This window comes from Loa loa (assembly GCF_000183805.2).
Source record: "Loa loa unplaced genomic scaffold supercont3.80, whole genome shotgun sequence".
Classification (NCBI taxonomy): domain Eukaryota; kingdom Metazoa; phylum Nematoda; class Chromadorea; order Rhabditida; family Onchocercidae; genus Loa; species Loa loa.
In genome coordinates, this window is record NW_018108260.1 from 116,272 (window position 1) to 136,004 (window position 19,733).

At 29.6% G+C, this 19,733-nt stretch overlaps 1 protein-coding gene across 1 annotated transcript in view; it reads right to left on the minus strand.

Annotated features, from left to right (window-relative positions):
• LOAG_17480 (hypothetical protein) overlaps window positions 1-17,374 on the minus strand; it is a gene marked incomplete at both ends in the record, with an annotated part of 19,586 nt that extends 2,212 nt beyond the window's left edge. Inside the window, 4 exons of the mRNA XM_020450141.1 lie at window positions 1,309-1,421; window positions 13,487-13,626; window positions 16,915-17,106; window positions 17,335-17,374. Of these exons, the coding sequence (XP_020306238.1) occupies window positions 1,309-1,421; window positions 13,487-13,626; window positions 16,915-17,106; window positions 17,335-17,374 (485 nt within the window). The remainder of the gene's footprint in view (window positions 1-1,308; window positions 1,422-13,486; window positions 13,627-16,914; window positions 17,107-17,334) is intronic.
• Window positions 17,375-19,733: the final 2,359 nt, after the last annotated feature.

Here is a 19,733-nt window from a genome sequence, read left to right on the forward strand (position 1 = left end):
CGAATATCCATTAGGTCATCATCATTTAGACAAATGCTTAAAACAGCTTAAAATGCTAAGCTTAACGCAATGACATTCCATTTGAACGTCCTTAATCTATCCCACACGATGTGACCTTGGAGTAAATGGTTGTAAAATCTGAAAATTGTTGTCTTTACAACAAATTGCTGCCAAGTTCGTATGGATATTGAGATTGAAATGGTAAAAGAGGGAGGAGAGAAGGAATGGCACTGCAATAAGGAATTAAAGTTTCAGTTTCGTAAACTTCCAATAACTCCTGTCACTTTTAGCCTTAACAAATAGCGAACGCTAACAGTCCACCTCAATTGAAATCGCATTGCATCATTTGAGGGAGAAAAAACGAAATGATCAATTCAAAGGGAAGGAAAAGAACGAATGATGAAAGATTAGAGGGATGATAGCTTGTTGAAGAAGGTGAAACTAAAAAGAAGACAGAGTATCATAAAGTTAAGACTAAAGGTAATTGTTGCTGCTTACGAAAGTTCCTCCGATGAGAATGTCCCTGTGAAGTAAACATTTCACTCATCAACTGCTAGCAGTGAATTTTTCCTTCTAGCATTTCTAGCAAAAAAAAATTGCAATGATTAAAGGTAAAACTCGTTTATCACTTTTCAATCAGTAATAGATTTCAGTCTTATTTGGAGTTAATCGTTACTGATAAGGATTTCAGGTACTGATTGATTTTTTTTCAGGAATTTCAGAAAAAAAAGGTATTGACTAGTAAATTGAACTGAATCCAGCAAAACGAGAGCTATCAGCTAAAATCAAAGCTTATTTCTACATTCCATTCGCTTCAGCAAAACACCTCTAAAATGTACTCTTCCTGATATTTAGTTGGTTGATTGCAGCTGTTGAAAGAGTAACAGAATGCAAATTGCGCACCAATGTCGGTAACATGCTGCGCAATGAATGAAAGCAAGCAAATCTCATAAAAACATAAATAAGTGTTATGAAGGGTCGACCCACTCAACCAATCAACATACAGTTCACATTCTTGTTCGAATGAAACCAGTAGTTAACAGAGGGCCGAATGTACTAAAAGTCCAATGAACAAACATTTTAAAAATTTGAGGTTCATCCTCTCATATGTTCGGGTAAATTTCTTGATGATTTTCATCGGATGACAGAGAAGTGGGACAGAATATTTTCTTTTTTCAGTTCATCTTATTCCCAATGAAAGGTAAAATTCAAATTTCACACAATCATATATCTTAAGAGCTATACAAATTTATGGAATAATTAAGCTTTTTGCATTAAAAAAAAGAAATGAAAATTATAGAAACATACTTGAGCAGTATTGATTGACTTGTTGGTGAATTTTTCCGAGTTCTTGGCTCATAATCTTGGCAACCACTCCCCGAATGCAACGACGACAAATTATTGCCTCGACTCCGCGAAAGCTAAATTTATGTTATATTAATGATGGCTTTATGACATTTTACATCCTTCTCGAGGGACTAATTATGTTAAAAGACTTGCGTCAATCTGACTTTAAGTCAACAAGACCGGCGAATGTAATTACCATTTTCAGACAATCATTAGGTGAGGGAAATTATTAACACTAAAAGATAATGATAGATTATGTGAAATGATACAAATAAATTTATTTTGAAATGTTTGAGAGAAAAAAGCGCACAATATAGATGGATATTTAAATTGAAGAAAATTATTAAAAAAGAAAAATTTGATCGCAATAAATAAATAGAAAAAATCAACTATTTACTATTTGGGAGGGAAAAATGAGCAATCCTTCCATTAGCATCTTTTAATTCAGGCGCATAATACATCAATTCCCTTCCCTATACTTTTATAATTAATAACAATCAACTAAATTAGTGTAAATTAAATATTACAAGAGACATTTCGCAATCTTTCATTAATAAAATATGCATATTCGTAATAAATAATAAATTGTACAAAGTTTTCATACATTCATTTACATACGCTCCGATGAATGTAGTATAGCATGAAATCCAGTAAGCAATAATTATAAATAATAATAATAATAACAGTAATAATAATAACAATAATAATTATTATTGTCATTATTATTATTATAAGTTAATAATAATAATAAATTAGTTACTAATTACTGACTGATACAACTTTACTGCAGTTTACCTTTTTTCTTTATAATTATCCACAATTCTTTTGAAAAGAATTACTCTGAGTTAATAAGTTTCTATCCAATCCATCATTTCAGTGATAGTAAATTTCGAAATAAATTTTCAGAATTTAACTTAAAATCAATTTTTACTTTTCCCATATATAAATAGTTATGAGTTAATTGTGTGAGGAAAGAGAAATATCGAAAACAATATGCTTTAGCATAGCATAATAGTAATGAAAACTGCACACTGAGAGACAGGCCGGGAAAACACCTTAACTCTCCAATGATACTAAAAATTTTTATTCTAATCCATCTGCCACCTTCCTCCATTCATTGTTACAATCAATAATATAATTAATGGATAATTTGAAAAGGAAAAAATAAAAACTAAAAATTCAATCTTACTTTTGTTACTTAATGAATCAATTTCATGAAAATTTTTATGATCAATTTAATATTCCTGATTGTAATCTTCATAAAACCAAGATTTCTAGCCAAGAATCTCCTGTCTAACTCGTTTCGATTAATATTTTTAAGATGATATTTACTCATAAATATATCGCAAAACTGAGAAAAAAAAAAGCAATAGATGAGTACCATAAACATTATTCGAAAGAGATCTACAGTATGTCTGTTAAGAAAAACTTTACAATCCCCGATTTTCTCAAAATAAATACTCTGCATTTTCAAATAAAGTAAATGAATATTTCATGAAAAGAACACTTGTAAGTGTCGTTATTAACATGTTTAAAGACAAACAAAAAAAAAAAGAATTGGATAAGACAATTTTGAATTTTGAAGAGAGAACGATACTTTATGAAATTCATGAAAGTATTTTCTCGACTCTCAAATTTCAAAAGTCACTTTGGAAAATTATAAGTGAAATATATGGAATTCAATTCATTCAGTAGAATTTAGTCACTTATGGAAAAACAAATCAGCAACTAAAAAATTTTGGCTGAAAAAGAACCATCAAATTGTTAGGTTTTTGGCGAATAAAATCTTTCAATGATTGCCAACAAATTGTAGGAAAAAGAGAACAAGAAAAGGAGAAGGACATCGAGAAATTGACATATCGGGAAATTTCAATGAAGATTTCAAATTTGAAAAACACTACCGATTGAGGATGCTTAACAGAATTAGGACTTTCTTGATAAAGCCTGCAGCATTCTCCGGAAGACAAACAAAACTTTTGCCATTTAAAATTTTTGAAACTAAACTTAAAATGATTCAACTAATTTTAACTGTTCATCCCAATAGTTAATTGTTCAAAACGATGCCATTATATTGAAAGATAAATAGAAAAAAGGAAATGAGAAAAAGAAAAGAAAGAAAAAAGAAATCTCACTGAACTGATTTTGAAATGGAGGAAGTAGTGATGATGAAAAAAGATGCGCATTATATTGAAAATTAAAATTGTCTAAAGGGTTTTTAAAAAGCTGAAAGTCCTGAATAGAGAGGCGCAATTCATAGAGCCAATTCAACGAATCCCTTAGGAGTTTTGTTTCGGAAATTTGCATAGTTAATACATACACTTGCTTCAAAATGATTCAATTTAAAAACAAAAAAAATGCAATTAGCAACAAAATAAGATTGACCGGAACTATTGCTACTGAAATTGATGATCCTGTTTTCAATTCTTTAAATGAAAATGGTGGAATTTGTTATCCTGCTGAGGGAACAGGAGGGGTGTTAATTTTGTTGGTCGTTAATTTTGCCAAATGCAATGTGATGTACTACTTAGATAATTACCTTTCCCACTGAACATCCTTACGGAAATAAGAATTCGAAACAATTCGTTATAATTAAATTCATTAAGGAGGTGAAATCTTCCAATCAAAAAATACATAAACGTTTATGCATGAATGACTAACCCTTACTATATAAATATGTGAATGAATATTATACAATAAACACAAGGATTTAGGATTTATAAAATACGATTTTAAAATTTCCATTTGCCAAACTTAAAAAAAAAAAGACTGAACATCACCTGGACAATTCCCCCTCTTTTCATCGACTTTCCTTAAAATTTCCACTTCCAATTGATGATAGGGGGAAAAAAAAAACTTCCAATTACTTCTCAATTTACATCCTAAACGATCCAACTATCTTTTTTTCTCTTCCACATCTTTCAGTCATTTTTCGAGACGATAAATGAAAATAGTAGTTATGGATGATATATCGGATAAATTCAAGGTCGAGACCGAGATAAACTGGAATGTTAATGCTAGCAGATAAATTTGACAAGAGTAGAGATACCTGAAAGGTTGTTGCTGACTAAAATCTACTCTTTCCATCGATCATTTGCTATTATTTTATCAGAAATCAGAATATTTCTGATGAGATAGGATAATCAATTCCCAACAACGATCACAACGAACAAAAAAGACGAGAAGATAATATTTCGAGCAGCGACCAAACAGTTCAATTAAATTGATGAAACATTTAAATGAAAGATGCATAATATTTGTTCATATTGTTGAAGATTTCTTATCCAACGGATGCAAGTAAGGGACGTGATAGATGTCAACAACTTATCCCAAGACAACAAACTTCCAAACTGCCAATCTTCACTAAAGAAGGAATTCTTTGTTCACTTCAATTCGGCTTCGTCCAACAAATTTTTTTAATTTCAAGCAAATCTGCTTGTAAAATTTTAACAAGTAGTGTTAAACTAACGATGGTAATTTTTAATTTTGAAATTTCAAGCAAACTGAAAATGATAATTGTAATGAAGATGGAATAATACGGTATGACATTGAAGTGACAAACGAGAAGGATACTCAGTGGTTGGAAGAGACAGAAAAATTTTATTTGTAAATTTTGAAAAAAGAAAAGTTTTTTTGTTCTAAAATAGGAATGACTGAAAAAAGATAGAAAAATGAGACAAAAAAGAAAAAATTGGAAGATCGATGGAAATTGCACTATTAAAAACATTGAATGCTACAGCAAAACTTTTATAGCAACTGGTTCCATTATTATTGTCAATGTATTAGAGTAGTTATAAGAGTAATAATAAAACAGGTAGGGTGTATGAGAGAGGAAATGAAAGTCCTATTTTGACTTTAGAATTAAAGCAGTAAGGTATCTCAAAATACAGTTCAGAACATTTCGGGAGATAGTATATAATAGTACTGTTGATAATAAATTTTCCCTTTTCTATGTTTACCTTCTTCTGTTTCCTCACTTATTACCCTCTATTTATTTTACTAGAAAAATTCTTCACCAACTTTTAAGTCCTGCTAAACGAGGGATCGAAGGACAGGTCACCAAACTCTAGATCTAGTACATGCGTTTAATTGTACTAATGGCGATATTTTCCATTTCATCTTATTTTTAGATCAATAATTCATTTCCTACATACTCGATATACAAATATACAGGTATACGAACAATAGATATCTTTTGTAATGAACCGATGTCGGAAATAAATTTGTAAATCTAAAATCCCCAAATTAAGTTTTTTCAAAATTATTTTATTCATACAATTTATCAGAACTTGATGATCTCAGTGATCATAAAAGAAGCCAAGTGCTGGCCTTCTACGAGATAAAAATCATAAATGATTCTTGATAACAAAGCTTCTTAGAGAAGCAAGTTAATTATCTTTCCGCCAAAATTTTCTACGGCCTTTTTTTCAAACCCACAGTTTTAATTTTAAATTCAAAAATTTCCTCTCTTTTCTATAGTATATCCAAATGCTCTTCTACTCTACTGAAATTCATCTTTAAATTTACTCACTTAGAATCACTTAAAATTAAAGATAATAAATGGGAATTTTAAAGATGACGCGAAATTATCAGAACCCTAATTCAGCCTTGTTAATGATACAGTGATGAATGAAAAGAATTAAATTTAGGTGGGATAGTAGTAGTGGTTATTGAAGTTTTAATGATAACTATTGTAAAGTGAAAATCACTGTGATATGATATATAATGCCGCCTCATATTATAATAGCAACGGAAAATGGCTACTTATGTATCATCAAAAATTATAACATTTCATTAGTGGTAGGAAACTGAAAAGTCTTCATTTACTGGGAAAGTATTCTGGATTTCAGAAATGTTTGAAATCATGAGAGAAATAAAATTGCTTCATTTGATTCGCAATTTCTCTCTTATATAAGTTTCATTTTTGGAAAAGCATTGAAAAGAAGATTTAATTTGAATTAATTAACAATCTTTTAGAACAGAATTTTAGTATGAGAAATATACGACAAAAAATATTTGAAAAAAAATTCCTTTCAATCTCTGATAACCTTCAAATTTAATTCGAGCAATCAATTCTTGGAAATTTGTAATTAAAATTAAAAGAAACCTGAAAAGAGAGAGAAATGGCATAATATCTGAAGTGTTCTATCAAATAGAAATGAATGCTGCATGGAAACATTCGAGTATATTTGAAAAACCACTTCAAAGGAAGAGGATGAATTCCGCAATCAACAGTAAAATTGAGTTTTTTCATCAGTCAAAAATGCTGAAATGAATCGTCAACAAGGTTGAATCATACATTTCATGACTATCAGCAATTCAGTAACTCCTTCTATAAAATCCAAAATCGGAATTAGTGCTCCGAAATTGTCACCTGTTTCATAACAGCAGCAAGTTCTAATCTTCGATATTTTAATCATAAATTGGGGAGGAGAATAGTGTTCATTTGAAAAGAGCCAGTACTATTCCAGCAGTGCCGATTTCCGATAATCCAAGAAGTAGCAAAAAAAGAAAATGTTTCTCTAGGAAAAAATAAACTGACTAATTAAGGTAAGGGTAAGATAGAATTCTAATAATAATTATGTACCATTGAGGGGGTTATGATATAGGTAAGCAGAAGGCCTAAAACAGCTAGGCATAATTGCAGGTACAAAAAAACAGCCTATATTCATTCCTTGCATTCAAATAAAAATAACAGGTAATAAAAATGTTCAGTTTATTTCAAAAGCTTTAAAGGAAAGAATAAAATAGCTAATGAATTGAAATATGAATCTAAAGGTGGGAGAAAAAAATTAGGCAAGAAGAGAAAAGAAATGATATCATCGAAAATAAGAAAACATAGAAAACTAAAATATCACTGCGAGAAAATGATCGTTCGTGCTAATTCTTTTGTTGAATTAAATTTTATCTTTGAGATTTGTATACATACGATAAGAGCAACGAGATGTGCAATTTAAGCAATGATAATAAATTACTACTGCATGACAAATGTTGAAGTTACGTGGATCGTACACGTTACGTGATTACGTGATTGTGCAAGCTATATATAAACTTACATGGTGCCTTATAATGCTTATTATTGGAAACTTTTTAATTTTCAACCACTTCAAACTGGATAACGATAAGAAAGATGAATGTTTAAGTACAAGAGCTTATTAATCCATGCTAAAATTTGATAAAATATCTTTACGACAATAAACTTATAGTCATATACTAACAAATAAACGATTATTGATTATTGTGTAATTCTTGATATGGCTTATGTAGGTCATCTGAATAATTCTTCCATTTATGAGTGACTGGTTGGTGACAGTTGTTGCAATATAAGTCAGTGATAAAAACAAGATATTGGCTGATAATGCTAATATATTATTGGTATAATTTTACATGATTTTTATGTATATATTTAAATAGATGTATAAGAAATTGAAAAAAAATTAATTCAATTCTCATTTCTCGATGATTAGATGAGACATTTGTTAAACCGTCATTTCACAAAGTTCATTTAATTTAATATAAAAGAGAGGAATTCTTTAAATGAGATCAGTTTATGATCGATCGTCAGCGAAAGAATGGGAATAAATGAATGGAATATTTAAAGTTAAGTATTCCGTTCATTTATTCTAATCACTCATTTTATAATTCCTTTCCTATTAAGTTTTTCACCAAAAATATTTTTTTTGTCAAAAAAAAAAAAAAAAAGAATTTCAAATGGATTAGTTATCTAAGACACAAAACATACAATTAGTTTTTCGATGACATTAATAGATCGTTAACAGTGTTATACAAAGAAATGAACCAATCGTATCTCTCAGGAATGCCCTAAATTTCAAACATTCTCTATCCCAAAGATAGAAATGGTAAACAATCCAAGATATTAATGATGTTGTGATGTTAATATCAGTAAGATAACTTATTTACTTTCTTGAAACGTATGGAATATATATAAATTAGCTCTACAACTTACTACTGATATTATTTTTTTTTCTTCCATGAGAAGCATTTATTAAAGTAAAAAAGAGAAATGGGAAAGTGTCGTTGTGATTTATTCAGTTGTTAAGTTCATTGCAGAAACTGCAAAACTGTAAATTTATAGCATTCATTGAATTGAAACAAGAAGATATGCATGAATAAGGTTAAATTCAGAAATTTAAGTTAAGCAATAATCGATGACCTTTTATTGATTAGGCTAATATGGAGTTTCCAAATATTCTAATTAAGATTCCAATTCTAAGACTATCCACTTTTTTCTCGACCCAAAGTTATAATGTAATGAAAAATGAAATCTGAAAAAAATACCTTCCCTTCCGACCTTTTCTCTTTTTCACATATAATGTTTTGGCTATGAATTGAAAGCATTAAAAGACAATTCGACGAAAGAATGGCTATAAATTCAATTTTTCTTTGCTACCAGCATAAGTGATTTCCTTTCTATCCGTTCCGTTTTCCCAATTTTACCGGATAAGAAATTCAAAGAAAAGAGGGAGAGAGAGAGAAGGAAAAAAAGAAAATTACTGAAGACACTAAAAAAATGTCAACCCTACCAGAAAGAATGTTCTGTAAAAGAAATGGAGAATAAAACTGATAGCCTCAATGATTTGATGATTTTTGATGCAAAATGTCAGACTAAGAGCAATTTCAATCTTAATCACATCGAGACGAGATAAATGAAAGATTCAGTAGTCTCAAAGAAAAAAAAATTAAAAAGAAATGAATTATGAATAAGAAGAGATTGAGAGACCAAAAGAAAAAAACAAAAAAAAAGGGAAAAAATATTTCCTATAATCGAAATTTGCCTGAGGCTTTTGGATTCCTTAACTTATAATGCCAAAAGTTCGCTAAGTTGTGCAAAACTATATGACAAACCGATATTTTAAGGATAACAACGAATAGCCAAATGTTGGTTAAGCCTGATTAAGCCAAGATGATGCTATTAAATTAAAAGTGTCACAATTAAATCTATTCGAAAACAGTTGACAATGATTTATTTTATATGAATAACGGAAAAGTATAACATTGATCAGAATTCATATTAAAGAATAAGGCAATATGATGGTAATGATAATGATAAAGTGATTATGTTCACAATGATGACATGATGATGGGAATAAATGAAAGCGATCACTAATAATGATTAATTAATAACAAATAATATGACAATTATTTAATTAAGAAAATCTAACAAATTTGCAAACTAAACATTTATTAAGTTATAATTACAAAAGAAAAAAAGTCAATCCATGAATGGAAATTGGAATTGGAGGTAGTTTTTTGATCCTTTTAAAAACATTTTTGCATTTTCGTCTAGTAATCGGAGAATTACAAAAAAGTATGGAATAATTGATAATTATGAAAATGAGCCTCATTTTGTTAATCTGAATAGTTTCTAGTTAAATAACTAAATTGCTAAACATTTATTTTAAAAAAATCATTTATCATGAATAGATGATTACAAGCGGGGATGTTAGAGATATTCAGGCAATGCTTGATTGTACGAAGTTTGAAGAATCAAAACCGGTTTCCTTTCCGATTTGTCGAAATTGTCCAGAACAAATGACGAATTCCGATAATTGCTCTATTTTTACCACGCACGTCATATTTTTAAAGAGATCACGATTTCTAGTCACTTAAATTTGAATTTTTGCTTTTTTTGATGTTAAAAAAGGCAAAGCGAAGCAGAACAAGTTTTTCAAGTCTTATCGAGTTATTCATTTTAAATAAGACTAAATGCCGAGCTTAAGCCATTTTAATTGCTAATTCTTGCTAATATAATATTTTGATTTCAAACGGAAACAGGAATGATAAACTAGCTGCTTAAATTACCTGATCTAATAGTTTACGAGGAGAGAACTACTTGCATATTTGATGAGACAACAATTAAAGAAGAAAATATTTCGAATATACGAAAGATAAAAGAAGCCAAGTAAAAAAAAGAAAAAATTCAAGCAAGTCTTTTAGAAAAAGATATAAATAACTACCATACTTAATATTATTATGCGAAAGATTTACTCACTAATTCAATTTTTCAGATTTAGCAAGAAAGTTTTTTTGCATGCATTTTGCTTGCTCATTTATTCTTTAATTTATTGGTACATAAATTTTAATAATTGTTTATTCAACAATTTATCTTTGATAGAAAATTAAAATTAAGATGCTTCTGAGGGTAACTCACATATTACTACTCATTTAAAATTCAAATTTTGTTTTGACTAGTAATTTTTAGTTCGATTTATTTTCTCAACTTTTTTGGCACTAATTTGATATATATATACCCTCAAAAAACATGCTCGAAATTGATAGGTTGGTATAGAAAATACATGAAAAAATTTAAAATGAAAGAAATTTTGAGAGCAACACTGAAACAATGGAATATATATGTTGAAATAACTTAATCAATAAGAGTAAAGAAAAAGATTGCTGCAAATTAGCATAATAATTATTTTACAATTTGATTTGAAACTCGAAAATAAACGATTTATTTTTAAATATTGAAACTTCTGTTTGATATGTGAACTAATATTGATAAGTGTTACATTGTTGTTGTCATAAATACTCAAAAACTCAAAATTAGTTTCTCTTTCTAATTTAATGTGAATGGGGATAATTAGAAATTTTAAAGACTTCTAATCAATGGGATGTGCTCTTTTCCGGAAAAGACACTTTCTTCCGGTAAAGACAGCTTTTCAAACTAACAAGAAGTTATTCTTCCACTGCCCACTATTTTTTCCTTTTGCAAAATCCTAAAGTAACTTGGTTTTGGCTTTAATTTGGATCAAAGGAAAGAAAATCTTTCTTTCGTCTCTCCAGTAATTAAGAGTCCAATTAAACATTTTTGTAGTCTTCAAGTTGAATAGAATGTTTGAGAGAATAGAAATTTATTAATTTCGTTCCAGAAACACTATTAAATACAAAAAAGGTGTCTAGACTAGGCTGAGCTAAGCAAGCCTAATAACAAATAGATTAAAAGTTGTCATCTAAAATTACGAATGTCATGATACATTGTTTCTATTCTACTACGTGTGAAGTAACATGGAACAAATTACGTAAAATAACTATACGCAACAATGTAAGGGATAATAATAAGATAATCAAGGCTGTTAACAATGTAGAAATTTCATGAGAAATATTTTTGAAAAATTTCTTTTACTTTTTTTTTGAAATTTAGAGTTTGTTCTAAAACTTTTCCTTTTTTGAAATTTAAAATTTCTCAAAAATTCTTTAGTGCAAAATTGTTTGAAAATCCTTCCAAAATGAGAAGGACTGAAAGGTAAAACTTTCAAGCACCAATAAAATATTTTGGGGCAGAAACAAATAATTATTCAAAACAATATGTTCTATGAACAGAAAGTTTTATCTTTCCACTTCCACTACAGCAAATATGGATTTGTGGAAGAGAAGTTGCAAATACTATTGCGGAAATATTTGCGCATAATTATTTTCATACTGATTTTTATTACGAAGGTTAATTTAGTATTAATCGGATATTTACAGTACCTAAAATATTATATTTAGCTTTGTTAAAGTGCACAATTACTTTGTATGTAGCAAAATTTTTAGCATTTCTACAAATATTTCAATAGTAAATGTTAGTTTCAACTATTAATTAAATAATTATAAATCCATTTGAAATTTCAACATTTATACCAAATGGGGTAAATCTATCTAAACTTCGCCCAAAATTTACGAACAACAACAACTGTCCTAATTAAAAATTTAGAAAACATGCTCCATAACTAATCCTCCCCGCGTTCTTGGCACATCTTCAAGTTTATCACAGTCTTTGATTCCGATCAAATCGCACAATCCATCTTTTTGTCTATCGTTCCTATATTTAGTTTCGAAATATTTAATTTAACCGATTCCTAATTTTTTTTACCAGTATTTTCTCTAACTGATGCATCCATCCCTTTTACAATATCACAGAACACATATATCATGAAATGGGAATGAGATCCTGTCATCTGTCGCTAATGACAAAGTTGTAACACTAGGGTAATCACATTTATGAGGTGATAACAAATAAGGATGGAAATGAAAATAGCATCAGTAGTCGATCTACTCGAGAATAGAGCCATCCTAAATAAAACGGAGTGATGAAGAAGTGAGGAATGTGTGACCTTGAAAAATGAAAACAAAGATGGGGAGAGGAGAGAAGTTGACAAGGATGGGTATGTGGTAGGTACGAAGCGGAGCTGAACTTGATGCCTTTATGAAGATAAAAATTAATCGTTCTTTGGCATATGCAATGGTAGAATCCGATCGAAGTACATCAAGAAGAGTTGACGAGTGGTGCAGAATGACAAGGTTCCACCAATCAAAAATTGAAAAAATCTGTCTGTCCTGATGTTTCAAATAACTGTTGAATTTTTTGTTTGTTCCAAATCAAAGTAATTGTAGCTGCTAAGAGAGAAAAAAAATTCTACAATGAAAAGTTAGTAACGACTTATTGTCGGACTTAATGACTTCAAATGGTTAATATGAAAGAAATGGAAATGGAAGAACGATTTCGTGCTAAAATCAAAGGCGGAAATGATTTTAAGCTTATCAGACGGATGTAAAAACTCAGGAATAAATAGAATTTTTTTAAGAAATACTAACTGCATTCCGTTTGCTTTTTCCAAATTATGGGATCGACAAAAATTCGAAAATTTTACCATAAAGAGATGAAAATGTTGGAAGAATTGAATACATCAAACAAATAGCAAGAAAACCAATTGCTGACAAACAGTTTCACTTAAATAAAGAAAAACGCCCACGTTTCTGTTCCTTTAACAGAATTGAAATATTCAATGGGAACTAGTTTATTATTAAAAAATTAGTCAGACTGAATTAAGATAATAGCAACTTAAGTCTTAAACAGCTAATTAAAGCCTAAAAATAAGATATAAGAGGATACAGTTAAAAGTTGTTTTTAAAACAAAACTTAACTTCCATCATTTCAACCAATTTGCAATTAAATCACAAATTCGTTTATCTCAATTATTTCAAAACCTTTCCCAAATTATTTCATTCAATTTATAATTACTATAGTTGCAATTTGTGGTGTAAAAGAATAAGAGAACAAAGATTAATGGAAGTAAGAAATCATTCAGAAAACGTTTTCATTAAGAAAGTCTAAAGATATAAATAATTAAACACCAACCATTTTTGAATTGACCAACGAACTCCTCCAAGACGATACACTGTCATCGCTGTTTTTCCGGATTGGTTTTGTATCATTGATATCGATATCTAGGGACTGTTGAGTTCGACTTCGCCCGAATCGTGTCATTCCTTTACGTACTGAAAACGTGATATTTACGTCGTTTGTTGTTGAACGTTATTTCGTTGCATAGCTAAACAAGTATTTTAATGTAAACATAAAATTTTAATATTTCAAATTTACCAAAGATTAATTCCTTAAAGGAAATGGTGGAGATGAAAGATCGGAATAGAAGATAAGTGACTCAGAGGATATGAATTTCCCATTGTTATAGCCAAAGTTTGCTAGCAATTTTGATAAGGATCTAAGTATCACAATTTTGATTGAGATCAGATCATTTATTGGCTTATAATAGCCGAGTTTTCAACAAAAGTGATAGCAGATTTTAATAACTGGAAATAATATCAGTTATGCGCTGATAGCACCGATCAGTTACAAAATCCTTCACTAAGATTTACAATTACTTTCTTTTAACCAACTTCTTTCTACCGCTTGAAATATTAATCAAAAAAAGATACTTCCCGAAGTTATCCATTCTTATCATTACATTTCACACTTTCTGATAAATGGAAACGTTTTATCACTTCATTCTTTGTCCTCTCATTTGTTCACTAGAAAATGTCATTTCATTATCACGAATAATACGATTATCTTATTATGTAATACTGGATAAAACGATTATGATAATGTATCAATCCGTACTTACTCCTCCGCATTGACGTAAACGCTGACAATATTGATTCCTTGCTAATTAATCCAATTAAAAGCAATTACTGCAATATGACTGCAGTTAACTTATCTTTTAAATATTTTAACCAATACTAATACATGCTATTATTTAATTATTTAATTACATTAGTAAGTCCTTCAAGTGACAGAGGGCATCAGTGGACAATTTCAAAATCATTAACTAACAAGTAGCATAGATGAACGATGGTGGGTAATTTACCTGAAGCTTCTAGGACTTATACCCGGTGCATATATCATGGGTATTAGAACATATTACGTCTCTTAACAAATCAATGCAAATGTATCTTCAAAATAAATAAGAAACTTCTCTTTCACTTTAAACATTTCTTTGTTGTCCGTTATAAAAAAATTCTATTTGTTAGTTTTTTTTTGAAAGAAAAATTCAAAGACCGCAAAAGAAAATAAAAAATGTTGGAAAATTTGAACTCCTCAAATTAATCTGAAAAAAAGTATTTAAGGCTATGAATAAGACTGACTAATTCTTCCATTTATTCATCCATCTATCTTTCCAAATAGATCTTCTGACTTCCCATCATCCCATACCTGGTCTTACCTCTCTTTCTCGACAAAATTCTTTTTCTTCCAGAAATCTCTTCAAACAATCTCATACACCAATCAATCAATCAGTCTTGTGAAACAAAATAGAAATTCAAAAAATTTTTGTGCTTGACAATAGAAAATGGAATTAATTTATAATAGGATGTTAAAACAAATCAATAAATAAATGATAATTGGGGGAAAAAAAGATAGAAGATTAAGGAATGGTAAGAAGCAAAGCTCAGGTCATTTAACCAGGATGATTATCATGATGAGATGTATTAATGATAGCAACTGATAGTGATGATGATGATGAAAATGTAGTATCAGTAATAGCAAGAAACAATTTGAGGGAAAATAAACTTGTGCAAGTGGGTAACATAATGATAAATCATTATTTATTATTACCATAAAATTCTTCGTCATAAATTTAGAACGCTTTTAAAAACTTCTTCACTCAAACCAGCTCATTTTAATAAGCATTTTTTTCTCGAATAAAAAAGATAGAGGTTGATAATTTAAGAAGAATTTTGTGCTACTAAACTAATCTTTTAAATTTTAGTTTTAAATGAAAAAAGCAAGAAGAGTGGGGGTGAGCTAAAGTGACATTTAAAAACAATTTGTGTGTTTGTTCGGAAAGATAATTTTAACATTTGATATCAGTATTTGTCGAGGTGTGTCAAACCAGTTCATTTTCGTAAGTATTTCTGGAATGGCAAAAAAGAAAAATATAATTTTAGAAAAATAGAGCGAAATTTTACTTCCAGATTTTACTTTCAGACCCTAATTTCAAAATTCAAATTAATTATTAGGAGTGTTATATGTGTATGAAAATATTTGAATGAGCAAAAATAAAAAGTTACTTAGTTGAAATGATTCTGATAGAAATGTTCATCTCTCTACCTTACCTATCACCAAATAGGCGGTTTAATGGCTCCCTTTTATCCAACATATCGTATTGGAGTGTTATCACTTTTTAGCATTTACTCATCACTTCATCCATATCATACTTATCAATTTAAACTACTTGAAGAGCACTATTCACCATTCATTTTCATCTATCAGCACCATTTGCTTCTCCCCAAGTTACTCAGTGTGATTCTACTCAAGGTATAGTCTTCCTGGATGACAACTAATATTGCTATCATCTTGCTAATTCAGAATTTAAACCGATGCTTCCGTTCCTACAGCTGTTTTATCCTATAGTCTTCAACATCAGTTCAATAACCAATCAATCAGTAGAAGCATCATCCATCTTAGCAAGCAAACCAATGAGCTAAATATAAAAATTACGATATGAAAGGAAATTATGATCGTTTCATTAATATAGGATGACTAACTTAAAGTCAATAAAATTTTTAAACTAAAAAATGATAATGAATAAAAACAATGGAATCATATCAAAAAAGTTTTTCAATCTAAGCTACTCAAATTAATGATAGTATAAGTCAGATATTATTGATATTCTAAAATAAGAATAATACGGTATTGTGAGATAGTTTTATCAAATAACAATGAGGAAATAATCTTAGTAATGATAAACCATCAGAAATGGGAACTAATAAGGAAGAGGATGAGAAAGGTTGATTTGATGAGGTGGAAGGAAATTCCCTTCAACATCAATGAATGTAGTAACATTGTATGTGATAGTATTATCCTTCCACTACCATTTCTGCTACTACTATTGCTATCCGTCAATAACATCCGGTTATTAATACTATAATACAATTCAATTTGTGAATGACCTCGAGGATGATGACAACGTACGGCTTTGATTTACAATCTCAAAGAAATTGAAGTTCTAAAATTATGCAAATTTTGACAAGTTTGTTGTTGAATAATAAAACTAATAATTATAATAATTGTAGCGTTTATCGGTCAAATTTCAAGGTAAAAAGTGCAATCTTTTGTTGGATTACTTGCCATAAAATTTCATTCTAAATGATTGTTCATGGGAAGTGAAAAAAAAAAAATCACGAAGAAATGACTTTTTTAAGCAAAAGGAACAAGAGTTAAAGGTCAGCTGATTAGCATGTGAATCAAAAAGATTCATTTCCTAAGCAAATATGATACAAAACTACCTCGTGCAACAATCCGTTGACCGGTTAGGAAATTAGCATCACAATTATCCGGAAGTGGTGTTCGGGAATTTTCCACGAAAAATAACACTGCCGATGGTACTAGGCCACGTTGACGTAAACGGTGATCTAAGCAGTCACGTAGTCTCTGTCCTGGCAACGGTTGTACTTTTTCCGGAATTCCGACCGCACGTCCTGAAGAAGTCGAAAAAATGAGAGAAGCACAATAACGAGAAATAATACATCAAAAATGAATATTCCATTTTTGTGACATGTAAATGACGTCATATGAATGGAAATATTGATTGGTTCCGAAATTTTCTGTAACAAGCGATCGATAACTCTATTGTAAAATACTGTCTTCTCGGGACGCTAGAACTTTTTTCTCCTCTCAACTCCTTACCGAGAATTTCATAACTTCACTTATTTGAGCGATAATGAGGACATATGATATATCGGCCATTAGAAAAGATTATTTTAATTAGGAATTCTCTTTTATTATTTTAATTATAAATCCTTGATATGTTATTCAAGTTTCCGTAAGTCAGAATCAGAATCTGTCATAAACATCAAAGTTGGATTCAACTATGAAACGTACTTCTTCCTGATTAACGAATATCGGTTGAAGGAAGAAACAGATTCAAGATGTCAATCTTTGGACTGATATATTCCTAATAGGAAAAAATGAAATTTTAAATTAACGCTTGAAAATTAACGGAAATCCTTTTGAAATGAAAAGGAATTTTTGCGAATAATTATAAAAAAAATATGATTCTTCAGAAAACCTTTTCTTAGTCAACAGTAATATGAACAATAAGAAATTTAAGATAAGTTGAAATAATTTGAAAATGGTGGCATTTGAACATATTATGCAGAATATATTTCCTTCCATCTTTTTAGCTTCGCTAATAATATTTTCTTGTGACAATCAGTGGAAAATAACTGATAAATGACATATGATTGGTCAAATTATAAAAATTTTGTTAATCGTATAGAGAATACAGAAAGGTTAAACTGTGAATAACAAAACACCCATTACTAAGTCATAATAATTAGAACCAGAAGTGTGATTATGAATGAGGATTATAATCTAGATAGGCTCAAGATCGTGATACTGATACATTGTTACAATTATAACTGACAGAACCAAACGAACTAAAATAATTTCTTCAACGACTGATACTAGGATCTATCAGAACTTACCAAGACCAGTGCTGCAGAATAGCAGAGAGTATATAATGTGTAATAAGCTTTTGACTGTGTGTCACCATGATATGCTCATTGTCAACATTTTTATCTTCCTTTTTTCTTCCCAAATAATGCTCTATTTTGTTTCGTTTTAAAATTTTCAAAGTACAAAAGTAAGCTAAATTTTAAAAGAAGATTTTGATAAGGGCTTTCCGATAAGACAAATGTAAGATTCGGCTGTCATGTAAACCATTAAAATTATTCATGTCATCTGGTTTTCAGCACGAAAGATTGCTAAATTCATTGGAAACAGTTAATTGGAGACATTTTATGACAATAGATTTCGTCGTGATATCTTTATGGATAGATTTTTCATTTTTCTACATAAACTGAATTCATATTTATCGAAAAAAAAAGTAAGAAAATGATTAACCATATTCGTCGTAATATTCGATGTGGAATGCATTGCAATATTCATACCTTCGATCAAGATCCATAGAAGGATAACGATTCTGAAACGATGATAATATTATGAAAAACCTGCCGCAACTACTGGCAATTTCTCCCATTATGTGAATCTCTTCCCTATCATCTGTACGATTCCGTAGTGATGTGATGTCACATCACACAAATCCTTTAGATGACATAATTTTAAATTGAAAGATAGAATAATAATTTTATATCTTTCATTTCAATTTTAATATCCTTTAAAGAGATAATATAGTTCAACATATATCATTTAATAATATTCATAAAAATCAATTTTTTAATTTTCATGGAAAAATTTCAAAGTAAAATTATATGCCAAATAATGCTAAATTTGAATAATTATTTATTATCTTTTTTTTCTTTTTCAATTTTTTCTTTCATTTTGTACTTTTTCAAAATTTCTTTTTTTCTTCAACGCTTCATTTGATGTCTTTTTCATTCGTCACTCAAAACACACTCGTTGTTGTTATACTATCATCGCAACATATCAACAAGCATTAAGCTCACTTAATTTCATTCTTATCATATGGTCACTCTTTTGGTCATTAGAAATTGCAATCATTAATTTTGCGGCACTTTCCCATCCACTCGATAAATCATTCAAGACTAGTCTAATTTCAATTTTTCTCCGACACAAGTCCGAAGATACTAAGCAGTATCATCGGCTCAAATATCAAAAGTAATGTTAGAAAACCAGAAAGCTATCCGGCAGATACGTACATACACAACTCAATCTTGACATAGCATATAAAAATAAACGAAGAACAGTTAATTTAAGGTTTAGTTAAAAAAAAATTCACTACTGATAAACTTCAAAAAAAACGAAATTTAAAAATGATGAAAAGTCAAATTGAGAGTCCTCTTTGAGTTAAAATTCAATATTGCTTAAACAAGTAGGCTTCTAAGACAAATGAAAAAGTTTAAAAATAAAATGTTCCTGCTTCGCCCATCTTCCGGTGAATACCACTGTTCTGTTCGTCTTTTCTCTCCTTTTCCCCAAACGAATGATATTTTAAAAAACCGGTTACTGGGGTGTAACCGTTGATTTACAACATGTTGTATAAATACACACACACACACACACACCACACACAGACACACACACACATACATACATACACACCTGCACGCACACATTTCCAGGT